General features: G+C 33.9%; 1 protein-coding gene across 2 annotated transcripts in view; it reads right to left on the bottom strand.

The window, feature by feature from the left end:
• The window catches only part of LOC143149888 (membralin), a 107,548-nt gene that overhangs the window by 61,179 nt on the left and 30,355 nt on the right, over window positions 1-16,014 (bottom strand). For both annotated transcript variants that reach the window (XM_076317683.1, XM_076317684.1), the window contains exon 10: window positions 52-184. In XM_076317683.1, coding sequence (XP_076173798.1) covers window positions 52-184 — 133 coding nt within the window. The remainder of the gene's footprint in view (window positions 1-51; window positions 185-16,014) is intronic.

Raw genomic sequence — 16,014 nt, 5'->3', positions numbered from 1 at the left:
CAAATGAATTTGACTATTTTTACTTAGAAGATTCTGTCGTGTAACACTCACCGAAGCCAATACTTCTTCGTAACCGGTGTATGGCAGCAAATAACGTCATACTGATCAGCAATCCAGACAATCAACATGATGTAAAAGGCAGTTGTAGTGTCGTTGAAAAATTCTGACATGATCGCCTCCATTCCTGAAATAGAACATCATCATTTAAGGTTACTAATCAAGTTGCCGGTATAAACTTCATTACTTAACACTTAAAACTGGACACATTCTTTCATATCTTTGTTCGAGATCAATGATATCTTCGTAGAATAAAGGTGCATGAATATTATTCAAATCGTACCATTATTGAAAATAGAAATGATCGAAATTGCATAAAATCTAATTAAGACCTACGTGAATAATATTTCACTCGATGGTATTTTAAAAACAGAATCCATCAGCTGTATAAAACTTAAAACTTTCGTCTTTCATCTTTTGAAAACAAAGTCTTAAATACAGAAAAAAAAATGCTACAACTGATGTAAAGTTGTCGTTGGAATAATTACGAAAGATAACTGTATATTTTGTAATTCTTTGTAGGTATTGCTAAACTATTGTTTCCTTTCGTCAAAATGTGATTCGATAAAATTACTACGTAGCAGTGTTTCGTTCGTGGCAAATTAACGAGAAATAGTCGAAGAGAACGCAAAAGAAAAATGGAAGTGACTAATGGTATAATACTGGGCTGTTAAGTTTATTTGATAGAAATGCCCCTTTCGATCTTTTCGCATTCCCACAGCCTGAGGATTCTCTCGACCATAATCGAAAATTTATACGCCAAGTTGTATCTTCGTACAGCAAATCGATCTCGTGAGCACGAAACATGGAACAGGATTAATCTTGCTAAGAAGACGCGTCCACACTCACGTGTGCATACATGTGCTTGCGTGACTGCAAATCTGCAGGCACGAATTTTGTAAAACCACCCTCACCCTCACATATATGCACAAAATGATTCACTAACTCTGTCATGAACAGTTTTGTCACAAATGTGTGTTAATATTATCGGCATAATTGGATTTTACAATTTCACGATACTAAGAGATCTTAGAAACTATGTAAATCAGATGAAACGTAAGTTTAGAACTTTGAAACAAAATTTCTAAAATGTTTATCCATATTTGTTGTTCGTATTAATTCTAAACGTTTTCACCATTTGTAAATTATATCCAATTATAGTAATTGTAATTGGACACAATTTTCTTTATTAAATACAGTTATAATATTACGTATAAGATACGTTTAACAATGGATAATTTTTTCTCCATGGACCGCTCAAACTTTCTTATTTAAACATTTGCAATGAAATTCGTCTAAATTTGGACAGGTCTGTAACGTTCACATCAATCTTAATAATTTTCACTCGACACAATTTTCAAAATAATATTATACAGTAAACGCGTGTCTGATCATACGCGATTCATTTTTACTTATTCGCTCAAACTTTCTCGTTTAAGTCTTAAATGGAATTTCTACTAAATTTGTACGTGTTTGTAATGTTCGTGTCAATTCGAATAATTTTACTCGAAAGAATTTTCAAAATAATATTCATACGCAAAATTATGAAAATATGTAGACCTTATGACACGAAAACCGTTTTAAATAAAAATCACTAGAGCTAATACTATTTAAAACAATATAAATTTAATTCAATAATTTAATTTAATAAGTATTTGAGACTTTCTTCTGTATTTAAAATGTAATGGCTCTTCGTAACGTGAAGTTTTAAGAAAAAGTATTGAATATTATGAATATAATTGCAAAACTTCTTTGTAACAGGATTAGTAAGACACCCTATATATGCAAAGAAAAAAAAACTATTACGTGGACTTATATAATACGCAGATGCAGAGATAGTATAGCTCACACAAGGTAAATATGAAATATGTATATACACGTACTAATGTAGTTTCACAGGTTACACTTTATTAGTTAACTTATTTTTAAAAAATATAGAATTCAATTACTTTTGGAAATGAAGCTTTTAACTGTCACGTTTAAAAATTTAATGGACAAATTATTAACGGATATTATAACAGATTTGTTAAATTGTATAATTTACTGTAACCTTAGTAAAAGGAAGCAATTTTTTAAATAAATAAATATATCATAGAAATATATAGATATTCTTATGGCGTTCAACTTTTCCTCTACCTTATTTTTGTGTATCGTCAACCGTATAAGAGATAAAGAATCATATTTTATAAATGAAAATCTTTACTCCAATACTCCTTCAATGGTGCACTACCTAACAGATTACTCTAACATAATCTAGTATGGAAGAATGCAGTGAATCTCGCACATATGCGCAAATATGTTATATCCACAGATGAGAACGTACACTATGAATTCTACATACACATGTACGCAGCAAGCAGTGCACATACATTTGGAGACAATGTATAACACCTAAAGCCGCCTTGGATGCGCATATTCCCTATTATACGATACAAATTGTAAACCTAATTAAAGTGACGTACAATCATCAGCTTTATAGTAAGCGTAAAACAGGTGTTCGTCTAACGTCTTAAATATTCTACGTTTCTCTACCATGTTATTATATTTTCAAAGACAGCTCTGAGCATTTTGCAAATTATTAAAAGTTACAGACAAAGCAATATAGGAATTTCTACTATTTGTTTTAAGAAGAGGGGGGAAAAAGGTAACGTGCACCGTGTAACTATACGCTTATATTTTTTCTCGTCATTGTATATTTATAATGCAAAACTGTGCATTTCGTTCATAATTGGTATAACTGTAAAATCGATTTAAACAATTCCAGTCGTACCATCACAGTGCGAAACTTTTTGACTTCCGATTGGTAGTACATGCATCATCAATCTCTGCATACAGTAGTATGCATAGAATCGTTTCAACCGAGTGTTAAACTAACGACACCTTTATTTTTCAGTGAATTAATTGCAATTGCCGTAAAGTTTATCTTGCTGGCGAACGTATCCACTTTTTCTTTAGTTTCAACGGATAATATTAATAATTATTGATTAAGGGGTGTCTCTTGTTTTTCAAGTTCAATTGATCCCCATTTTTCTCATTTTCTAAATGTTCGAAGCCTTAGAAACATATTTCTAAAATTTTTAGTTACACTTCAAAAAATTAACGGAGTTATGAGACTTTATACATCCATTTAAAGTGGAACTAGACAATTGAAAAAATTGAACCATTTCTTTTTATTTTTTTTTATTTTGCTTTCAAAATTTTTTGATTTTTTACTGTTTTGTTTTTTTCTCAATTGCCTCAATTATTTAAAAACAATTTCATTAAGATCCTACTTCAATCCTCAAGTGTGCCATCTATAAAATAAAAATATCTCAAGATTTTTTTATCGAGATTCATAGAAAAGTGTCCGAAGAGAACAATATAATAGTATTACACTCATAGTAAACATAGGATTAATAGATACTCAATTCAAGTCTATTGTGTTTCTTGTTAAAACCAAACAATGCATATCTTTCTTATCGAAGTAATCTTACACGATTAAAAAAGCAATAGGAGAAAATAGTCAACAGCTATTATTAGTATTGACTCGATAAAATGTGTATTTCGAGCTGAAACTACTATAAAGCCGCCCTCGAAATTTGAATAATGCAGGTTTATTAGGTTTCCCAATAATGCTGAATATTTCTTAAATTTAAGAAATATTAGAGAGAAAAATACGCCATAAAAGCAATGGCGTATGAAAATTTGAGCAAAACAAAAGAAATTCGAAAAATAAAACAATCTGGAATATTTATGCATCGAGAGAATTAGCAAGACCGGAAGATTTTCCACACTTCAGCTCCAAAATAACTCGGGTTATTAATTCACTAGAGGGAGACAGAGAAAGAGAGAGAGAGTGTGTTGGAGATTTAAAAATAACGAAACAAATCACGGGAATCGATACTCGCAATCGTCTGCTATCAAACCCGCAAGCTCGTCCTATTAATCGAATAGTTTCCGCACAATTAAAAGTTCGTGGTACGGTGTGCAAAACTCGCCCCATGTAAATTTAATACCGACCCATGGGCCATTATACTGTTAAAACGATACATTCGGCGCATTCCGCCGGCGGTTTTTATTGTTTCGCAGGCGTTGAACGTTAAATCTCACTTATCGAGTGAAGTATCGCCCAAGTTATTTCACTTGAAACAACTTTCCTTCGCACTAACTGTGAACGAAAATTTAGGTAGCGAACAATGATGAACATAACGTGAAAATACTGTTGTTCGAAGTTCGTAGCAATTTGTCCTGTAATGGCAGCATTTTTATACGTTTGAGAACGTTTATTTAATTTCCTATCAATTCAACTATATTAACAGCTGTTTATTAAACATATCAAAATGCACGTTCACGTGCACATTGAAAATTAATATCAACGTATAATAAAACGTACGAAACAAATATTATACACTTCGTTCACTGTCCATTTTCCATTTCTATTTTTGATACATACACTGACATACTGTTACGTATTATATGATTATTTTGTAACGACATAACTCTATTCTTATCAATTGATTGAGAATGCACTTCTATCATAGTTGAAATTCCTTTAAAATATATCCTTTATAATATCGACCTAAACTAAGGTCGAAAATATTCGTCCCTGAATACAATACCTTACTATTACTACAAGACATACGAATCTACCTTTTTTTACGAATATATACTCTCGAAACTATTACCAACCCTTCTCCGCATCGATTTTAAGAATATGAAATTTTTATACACGAATCATCGAGTGTTAGTTCTAAACAATCAGAATACTAAAACAAGTAAGCGAGTATTTTAATTAAATCTGAATGTTCGGGGATTAGGATTACCAATTCTTGTCTGAATCTCACTCACAGTAAACAGAGCTAATCTATTAGAAGAAAAGTATAGAACACTGTTGTATGCTCACTGGCGTGTTTCCTAATGAATTGTAACGATATGAAACTTCCCCGGGGACCGAGCGGAAATAATAAAAGTATCCCAGGGCGTGCCGTGGCCAGGTCACGAAAGTGCAAAACGACCAAGTTGAAATACGCCGCCTTAGGGTGATTAATGACAACGTTGGAAGTTTTCTAGAAAAGAATCGACACGATATTTCCTCGATTAATTCACGAGATTCGCAATCAATTAGTATCGCCTTGAAACGAAAATATCAACGAAAGTATCCTTTTTGAATGGTGCAACAAGAATGTAGGGATGCACGTATGGTAAACGAGCACATAAGGTGATCACAAGTTACTAGTTATACGACACGAGATTTGATAAGTTATTTATTTATTATTAACGTAAAATACAATTTGATACAGAGGGTAAGATATTGTGGAGAACGGGAAAAAAAAGAAAGAAAGAATGTATATAAATACAAGCAAGGAAAATGTAGAACGAGAGAATAAAAACATAATAAAAGAGAAAAAAGAATATAATCGGTAAAAAGTAAAGAAAGTTACAATTCGCAATGGAATAAATTGTAATGGATAATAATGCAGAAAAAGCAGCAGTTGATATATCTGATCAAATGAGTGCCTATAATAATCCATTACGAAAATCCATAAAATGGTATAAAAAAAAGCTGCGGCTTGAACGAAAAGTATACACTATCAGTCACCGATGACTGACGCGGTCCGAACGAAAAATATAGTGTCAGCCACCGGTGACTGACACGGCGCTTAACGTGTTAATACAAGTCCATCGAATGGATGAATTGAAAACTTTCTTTCACAAGATGAGAGTCCGAAAAAAAAGCCGCTCGAGACGAAGAAAAAGCGACTATTCCTTCGAGATTACTCAAAAGAATATTGACAGACCAATTTTCTCTGTTTATTATTTCGATCTGTTAAAGTGACGTAACTGGGTTTACGATGAGAACCAAGTTGTTTTTGTTGTTATATGTTCAAGAATTTTGACACGTATAAGGACTGGAATATATCAGCTAACTTTCACTGAAAAGCTGAGTAGAAATGTAATATATAATGAAGTAATGATATAATGATATAATAATGTCTTTGTTGTAGAGTAGTCACAAAATAAAATACAACAGAGTATGGAAATAAAACGATAGAAACAAAAAAGTAATAGTAATGTTACCTGCAATGTGAATAACGAGATTTAAAAATATACTAGTATTGAATATAATCCTAAATTAACTATAGTTTTAGCGAATAAAGGTTTTACTACTAAGAGTAAACTATAAGAAACTTTTGACAAACATTTCGAAAATACGCGCGATTCCAGCATCTGAATCAGAGACCAATGACTTCGACAAAGAGGAAAACGGCTCGAACTACGAAAATGAAGGTTGCAGGGAATAGTCGGAAATGTAAAGAAAACCATTACCATCGCGTAATTACCTATCCTTTGTTTGGGCTGTCGCGCATGAAGAAACGGTACTCGATCTTAAGATGCTCGAGGTTTTGATTTTCGAAAAATACACGCTGGAACGATATTAAATGGTGAAGAGAAGGCGCCAATACGTCGTACAAAAGGTACCGAGAGGACGATAGTGGTGGGATAGAAGCACTCCGCAATGAGCAAAATAAATAGTTTCTAGACTGAGGATACGACCTCGGATAATTAGTTTCTTGATCGGACACAGTGCGAGAAAACAAAAAGAAAACAACGCTGGAAGAATGCTAATGAGTGTCCCCCAGCGGTTTACATCCGAAATGTAGGCAGCACCGAGATGGTACAAATAGACCAGCTCGTAACGTGTGACACTTCCCTTAGAGTAAAAGTATTAGCAAAGTGAAGAATTATTCGCTAACACCCTGGTTAGTTAATTACGTACATCGACCGACGATCCATTGTCACCCGTAAGAGATAACGCGATCGATGATCATTAGAAGAGATAATCGATCAAATTATTCATTCCTATCTCGTAATTAAAATAATTAATATTAATGCTTGTTTCGTTAAAGCGATGGGTTATTTGATAGATTTGAAAAAAAAACATTAGAAACATTTCAATTACGAAGTCACATTTTAGAGTACTTTTTCAGATTTTATCATTGAAAATCCAAGTTATACAAAATAAACGAAAAATAAGTATATTGAAGAATACCAATCTTATATTGAAGCAATTGTGGAACTACGATTATACTGCAATAGCAAGTATATATTGTTGTTACAATTATTCTCAATTTTTTTAGATTTTTCCTTTTGGTACGCCGTAGATAAAAAATGTAAAAAAAATGTACTTTTTCGTCGATATTTGCGTGTTAGTGTAACTTATACGTCGGACTTCTCGTGCAATCTTCGTCAAAAGAATGTGTTATACGATTTTGTATGTGTTTACAGTCAGAAATACAGCACAATAATTAAAGAAACTAAATTAATCCAATTAGTGAAAATTATACCATGCACGTTATATTCTGAAATATATATCTATCGTATTTTCAGCGCAGTGCTCATGAGGGTGAAGGGGAGTGAATGAGTAAGGGAGAGAGAGAAAGAGAAAAAACAATGAGAAAGTAACTATTAGAATTGTAATCGTAAGATTAATAGATGTCGTAAGAAAATATTAGTCTGAATTTTTGTTTATTTCGAACAATTAAATGATGCAAATAGTTTTCTTAACTTTTGAAAGTGTCGGTAAATTAAATAATATAGAATAAATGATACTCACGGTAATCTTGTTTTAGAAAGTCTAAATAAAGTAGAAGAAAAACAGTATACATGGAATATTATTGGTAATTTGGAATACCGAAGTATCTTGAAAAATTAATATTTCGTACAATAATCGAATAAACCTTTTGCATAGTATTTCGATCCAATTTCGCGAAACGCTCGAACAGAGGGTGATATTCATGAAAAAGCAATCGAAGACAGTTTCACGATCAATGTCGCAAATATCATTATTTAGGTAGCAACTTCGAGACGCATAAATCAGTTACATCCGAACCTTCGCCAAAATGATCTTAACGCCGAATAATGCACGGATAATGCACTCATTTAAATGCATACTAGCCGGACATTACCTCAGCCTGGTAAGCCCTCTGCACAGACCCTGACCGAGTGTGCAGCAGAACTGCGCTTCGACATTTTCCTCTTCCTCTTGACTTTTATAAAGACGTTAAAATTCCTCGAGCAACTACGACGAACGTTCGATAATCTCGCGCGACGCTGAAATTGCACGGGAAACGTTCCAATTTATGTCGCCAGCATTTTTCCACCACGAAAAAACCGATCAAGGGGATCCTCGTTACTTGAGAAAAATTTCTCGATGTTTCGGGAGCATGGCAAACGAATAGCTGGAAACTGTTAACGGAAGATCCGACTTTTATGCGAAGGATATCGATATCTCGAAGCTTAATAGAGGGGTAAACAGTTTTCTTTTTGTCGTCTCAGTTCTGTCTTCTTATAGAGTCACACAGTATCAATGACTCTTCAATATTGTTTAGAAGAAAATGCAAAGTTTAGAAAGCGCTACTGATGCTTAAGTTATCCAATATTTTGCAAACTGAAATAGTCGACAAATTCCAACCACGTGAAATTTTGCATCACGATTTATAATTATTAACAAGTATCGATACGACAATAATATCGTTTCAAGGAATTTCATTATTTTTACAGTGGCGGTTGTATTGTTTCATTTATTTTATGTTTTATATGGAGAAGAAAATTAAATTGCACGAAAGAAGAAAATTAAATGGCAAACTGCATGTAACGCCATTTTTCTTACTCCTGTCTCAATGTCAATAAATATGATCGTAAACCCGATCCATTTGGTGGCATATAAATATCGATATACACACGTATATTGGTCGATTGAGGATGCATATACGCGTAGGTCGCCTCAACTAGATAGTTTAAAGTGAAACCGCTTCAAACGGGCAGAAAATCGAATAAAGCGCAGTATTCTCGATGGATGATCGCACAAAACGCAGTGTCGTGGTTCAATTCCCCAAAGTGGCTCGATTAATTTCAATATAAGTCGTATAATAATAAACTGATACGTCAATTTCATCCGTCCATTAGAATTTCCACTCGGTGAAGATGTAAACAGTGAAACGTACACTAACATCAATGCACGATTCCAGCCAAACAGGATCAGGTGCGACAAAAATTTTAAAAACACTAGAAACTATAATATATTCTCTAGGGATTGACGTTTAACAATTTGATTTTTATGAAAATTGTCGAAATGACAGCTATTTGAAAGATGTCTGCAACATTTCAAAGGAATCTGTTGGTTAGGTCTCGAGATATCTTGCACACCGTTTCTGAAAACATAATTTCGAGAAAAACGAGTTCGAAGGGACCTTTCATATTTTATTCTTAAGACTTCAAACTATTACTTAAGATGAAAAAAAATTGATTTTTTCAAAATTTCAAACATTCCTGTCCTCTTAACTGAACTGATCGTATTCAATTAACAACTTCTTCCTGTGTACTCTATCCCATCGTCTTAAAACAGGCCGCTCATAAAACGAACGTGTTTATTCGTTTACAAAAGTAAATCAATGTACAATTATCGCTACGTCACTTAGAGCCATTTTAAAAAAGAAATCGTGGATCATTGACTGCTAAGTTAAGATTGTCTTAACCCACATGCAGTTCATTGACTGCTGAGTAAAAGTTATCCTGAACCACACGTCGGTCAGCGAACTGTAAACACGTTAATGACAATGACTTGTGCAACGATAAAACGATATAAGTGTAATTATAGTAACTTCCACGCGTAAAAAACAAATAAATCTAATCGAAGATAAAATTTATAAAATCTCAATTTAAATGTCAACTTTCAGCAAAAATAAATCGGATAAACACGTATGTATACAATAGTACATGTATTACTAGCATTTATGAGAGCAGATCTTAGTAAAACATCATTTCATAAAGATTTAATAAGGACGACAAGAAAAATAATGTTCCTGTTGGTATTTGTTTCAATCTGATTTTAATTTAAAACATTCACACATTGAACGAAGTATTAATGAATTCTTTGTTTTCAGCATATTTCATTTGAACGTTTCAAAGTATTATTACTGGCTTTAATTCGTATTTTTACGAAAAATCTGTATGAAATATAATGGTGGATGATTTCAAATAATATCGAACACACTAAACCTACATATTTGAAACACTGGACTAATAAAATTACATAGTGGCACGTCACTAAACTCGCGTCATAAAATTAATATTAACTAATACCTTCCCACTTAAATATGGTCCAATTGTCACAAATTTAATTAACATTAAATAGCAACAACAAATAGTATTCCACGCCTTTCGCAAAAATTAATAATACATCAGACAGTCTTGAATCATTATCAAGCAATGTACCCTTTATAAAAATGACATTTTTAATTTCCATGGAAAATAAAAATTTCCAAGATGGAAGAAATATAACGAAGGGACTTTCAAAGATGATAAGAAAATATTGCTAGTTGATAACTAAATTACATAGGTTGTCCCTGAAAAATATAGTCTCTGCAAGAAAAGTGAATCAAATTGTAAAATGGAATAAGAAGAAATCCTAACAATACAGTTTCAAAATTATATATTGGACGAGACGAGAATTATCAAAGAAATCGCCAAGGGTGTGTACATCTATTATAACTAACGCCGACTAAATTACAGCAAATTCCCAAAGTGGACACTATTTTCCACAAAATGAAAAACAGTTTCTCTTGTAATATAAATATGAACTAAGTAAAAATTCCATTGATAAAATCTTCGATATCATTCATCGTATATCTTACATTCATTAAATGCACGTTATTGGCACTGAGTAGAACTTTATTTATTTTACCTTCTGGCTCGAAAAGTCTCTCTCGCGGAGACCATCTTGTTTGAAAAATAACTCGTTATTTATCGATTCGTAAAAAAATGTTTTCAATGAAATATCTTGTATTCGACGATTTTTATGTCTCATATTTTCTGAAATCTTTTACGACTCTTCGCGTCTTCGTTGACTGCAAGATATTTCATTTGAAACATAGTTTTACGAAGTCGATAAATAACAAGTTATTTCGGATGGTCATTCTTATTGGCTCACCCTATACAACGCAGCCTGAAATCATGGCATAATTATAATTTCCGCCACGTTGGGTTCACGACGATCCTATTGCATCTAAACTAATTCACAGTCGTGATTGACAAGATAGATGTACAGTCGGTGGCATGTGTGACACGTACGTATTATACTTGTGTACGACGGATCCGTTTTACACGGTCTTGCACCTACTCGCACGAAACGGCGACGCCGATCGATCATGCGTGAACATCGATGTCGACAAACTTCGACATTCCTCACTTTATCGGCGTATCTTGCATCTTCTTCACAGAATCACTTTGCAGTGCTGAGATTTCTGTATCGTCTGGTTGCTTACGTATATACATTGCGCTACCAAAAATACGCGTAGAATGATGGTTCCTGTTATAGATTCCTCAAAGTATAATTCAAAGATCACCTGCTTCGACTTCTAAATTATTCAATACTCTAAATCAGGGGTTGGCACTTTTTCGAAAAGAGACGATTAATATAAAATTTAGTTTCTCCGGACCAATAAGCAGAGGACAGAAATATTTACATACTAGGTTGTTCGATAAGCTTTGTCCATTGTAAAAAAAAATACTACGACACTTCAACTTTGAACAACTGTAAATATACGAACGAGTCGACAGATCTACATGAAACTTCACACATGTTCATCGAACAGTATCGTTTCGATAGGTCGGACCTAGTCGTTCGATAACGTACTTCCAAAATGAAAAAAAAATAATCTGTGTTATATTTCAAATCTGTATGAGGAGAGGGGATTAATCTTGTCTAGAATTTAAAAAAAAAATCGATTCTTTTTTATTATTTTCCTTTAAAGTAAAAGTAAAGAAAATATATTTTCCCCAAGACCATGTTATTTAAATTGACTAATACAATATCTCTAAAACAAAATAATCAGTCAATATCAAATTTTATTTATGCATAAATACCTTTCTATTATACTTGTAGCAGTTCTTTTATAGTTTCTAAAATTTCAAAAATATAAGAAAAAATTGTTTCTCTTGACAGATCCTTGTCAAATTCTAATTTTTATCTATTATTCTGTTACGAGCTATAGCCATATTTGTAGAAATTAAAATTTTCTCGTACGTTTCTACCACGAATGCATAAAACGACACCAATCGTAAAAATTATGTAGACAAGATTTTCGTGAGCTACAGTTATCGTAAAAATAAATTAGAAAATAGCGAATGAATGTGCAAACCAAATATCACGTTACCACGATCACGCCTTTTTTTCCCGCCCAAAAGGCGCTATCAAAGAGAATACCCTTGAAAAATCGAAAAATTCGAATTAGAATGCCGATTAGTTTTTGACCTACGTGGTCACGGTTTTCAAAATTCAAAACAAATCTAACACACGATTGTATCGCTTCTGGAAGGAACGACTGCTAATAATGTGGTTAATCAGTGGTGAACTGTGTATGACCATCGCTGACGTGTCATCGGCATCGAACAAAGCCACGCCGACACTAATTTCGAGCAGACCACCAGAACACCCGGAACACCCAGAACTTAATGGACATAATATTTCCTGCTGACCGAGCGTACTGAACGCACTCGAGCTTGATGGAATCCGAGATTGGACACGCTTGCTCTGATCAAATCGAAATGAGGACAGATGCATTCACATTTTTGTTCCTTTTTGTGTCACGTGATCTATCACGTGATTATAATCCGCCAAAATTAAATTAATCCACCGAATCATTCTCTGCCAGGCGTTTAAACGTAAATACCTTATGTCCGCTCGAATATTAGAACCTGTAAAGAAAATCGAACCCGAAAATCTACGAAACGAAGCGATAAAAGAGAGACAAATAGCTGCCATTTACCAGAATTAGGTAAACCAAGGTCAATATGCAAAGCTTGAAAGATGTTGCACATATCAGAAAATCGCTATACTTTCTCTAAGAAAGAAATCTCCTTGGTAAGTTATTCTAAAGATTGTTACTTTGCACGACGAAGATGCAATGAATAAATAGCGCACCGCTTTATTTTTCTACGACTTACAGATCACCTTGTACACAGATTCGATAAGGGATACAACCCTGCACCTGAATTTTCACACTTACGATACACTGTGTCGGAACTCTGTAAATTATATAGAAAGCAAACACGGTCAAAGGGAGCAGAAACAGAAAATGGGTATACGTGTATGTTTGCTTTGCCTAGAACACATGCAGGCACATTGTACACGTGTTTCAAGCACTGTGAACATGAGTAGATCAATGACGCTCTGTATGTTGATTCAACTATCTAACCCTAACAACTTGCACGGTAACTATTGCTCAACTCCAGATTCCATGGCGCATTTCCAACGGATGTGGAGAGATGCCACCCGGTTAAATGTACAGACAGAAAATTTGCTTTCATAAGCAAATTCCAATAGTATTGTAATCCACGGTATTAATTTTAATAAATTCTAAGTATCGATAAACCGATGCCTGTCCCGTGTATATCGGTAAACATTCCGCCACGGATTATTGAAAACAATTGAATCTTATCTGTGCATCTCAAAACTCTGTCGTATTCTTAACGATCGCAAAAGAAATTTGCAATATTATGACTAAAGAATCACATAATGGAGAGAATTTTTTAATAACAAGAACAAGTAATAGTCGAATGAAGCAAGCTCTGGGGACTACCAAGGGTGCAGTAAAACGTCCTAATGAAACTGCAACATGCAGTTTTGCATTGTCGTGATGCAAAACGAGGCCTTGTCGGTTCACCAATTCTGACCGTTTTTCTGCTTGCTTTCAGTTTATCAAATTGATTTCAGTATTTAACAGAATTGATGGTTTCACCTTGAGAAAGTAGCTCGTAGTAGACTACACCTTTCCAATCCCATCAACTGAACATAAGAACTTTCTTTCGGTGAAGTCCAGGCTTCGCGACAGTGGAAGGTCTATTGTCCTTAGACCAAGTGCATTTTCGATGCACATTTTGATACAAAATCCAAGACTCGTCTCCAGTGACAAGCCTCTTTATGAAAGGATCTCTTTCGTATTTTTGGAGAAGCAAATCGCACCTAGAGACACGGTTCATAAGGCCGGTCTTCGTCAATAGACGGGGAACCCAAACTTCACATCGATTGACATATCCCATGCTGATCAGGTGATTATGTACCATTGTCCAGGGTATGTTAGTGGCATCCACTATCCCGTGGACACTATATCGTGGATTTTCAGAGAGCATAGCCTTGATAAGATCCGTGTGCATCGTTGTTGAACGGTAACTGCGGTCTTCATCTTTCAAGTAAAAATTGTCAGCTCTGAATCTCTTAAACCAATTATGGACGGTCGTAATAGTCGTAACCACTCCCACAAATGATACAGATCTCGTCTGCAATATCCTTTACACTATTACCCTTTTTAAAACAATGAAGCATAACGTGCCGCAAGTGCCTCTTTTGGATGTCCATATTAAACGGTGTAGAAAAATGTTTTAAAAGAGACTATGTCACCAACGAAACGTACTTTAAAAAAGCTCTGGAACGACTGAAACTCGTAAAATAGACGACTAATAGATAAACCTGCTTATTTATATAAACAGAGTTAAAGTCATGGGACAACCTAACGTAAATCCGTAGTGCAAAGTCCAAAGTGCGTGCTGCGTGAAAATTAAACTTGTTCTAAAGTTTAACAAACTTTAAAAGTTATTTTCACAATTTTTGAAATACTGAAGGAATTAACTATAACTTGTTCACTGTTCATTCATTATTCAATGAATTTCGGTACCACGTAACAACGTTTCTCGTTAGATCAATTTTTTATCGAAACATTCTGAAGCTTGTCCTGTCCTACCATCCTCTCTTCTACCTTTAAAATTCTTAAAACCTATTATATTTCCTCGACTCGGTTAATACCAGTTTATTTCTCTATAGATATTTAAGCTCTAAGTTACCAATTCAGTTTCAGTTCCAAATATTTACTATTCGATCATAATATCGTTCTATTGATCTTTGTAAGTTTCTTTGGAACGTAAGTTTTGTCTAGGTCTATTACAAAAATTTTATTTTACGTAGACCTATTATATTGGGTTGTTCGGAAAGTCATTTCGTTTTTTTTTTTTTTTTTTTTTTGTGAAAATGAAACACGATTTTTTTAGGGTGTATAAATATTTTATTAAATCATATATTCTCCATTTTGAAAAACGAAATGACTTTCCGAACAACCTAATATATTCTTCGGTTGAATTCAATTTGAAACAGGACAAACAGATGTCGAAAAACGTTTCTTAGTGGTTGAATAACGCTCCCTGTGCCCGTAGACTGATATGGATAGAAGCAAAGTTGTTTCGACGGGATCGTAAGCAGATAAACGAAACAGCAGAGAGTGCAACATATTCTGACCGTCCCTGAAAATGTGTTTACAGCATGTTAGGCGGTCGATCATGCGTCACTGATATGCAGGGGCGCCAGGGACTCCGTTCTTTGACGTTCCATTATGCAAAATCGTCTTCCTCGTCGTTTCTAAGGCCAAATGCCGTACGACACGTGGTCGATTTCACGTGAATTCACGCCGATGATACACAGGTCGCGACAAAATCATGAACGCAACAGCCGTGAACGACGAATGGAACAATGAAATTTTAGAAAGAATACACAAAGGATATCGTGTATCGAACTGCAAATCTGAGAGCATAAAAGAATAACGTTGATAAGAACAGTGAGATGTGATTTCAAAGGGAATCATTTTTTCAACGTTACGTTTAAACAAATTGATAAATTATATAACAAAGTTGAATTTGCCATTTGATAAAAGTCTGACAGCAATCAGATACGGCCATTAAACTGAAGCTTTCAAAATTATTGTTACGTTCAAAATTATTATTTGATTTTGGATCGATCTTAAAAATCTACGTCAAGATCACATTAAGATTTTTAAATAAAACCCTATGTTTTTTTTATTAAATATACTTGTAGTTAATATCGAAAAGTTATCTATTTGCGTAAGCCGTTGTTGAGTTATTAACCTTTAAAGT

The sequence above is a fragment of the Ptiloglossa arizonensis genome, chromosome 8 (genome assembly GCF_051014685.1).
Source record: "Ptiloglossa arizonensis isolate GNS036 chromosome 8, iyPtiAriz1_principal, whole genome shotgun sequence".
Lineage (NCBI taxonomy): Eukaryota > Metazoa > Arthropoda > Insecta > Hymenoptera > Colletidae > Ptiloglossa > Ptiloglossa arizonensis.
The sequence above is the reverse complement of the archived record's forward strand: the minus strand, read 5'-3'. Positions and strand labels throughout refer to the sequence as shown.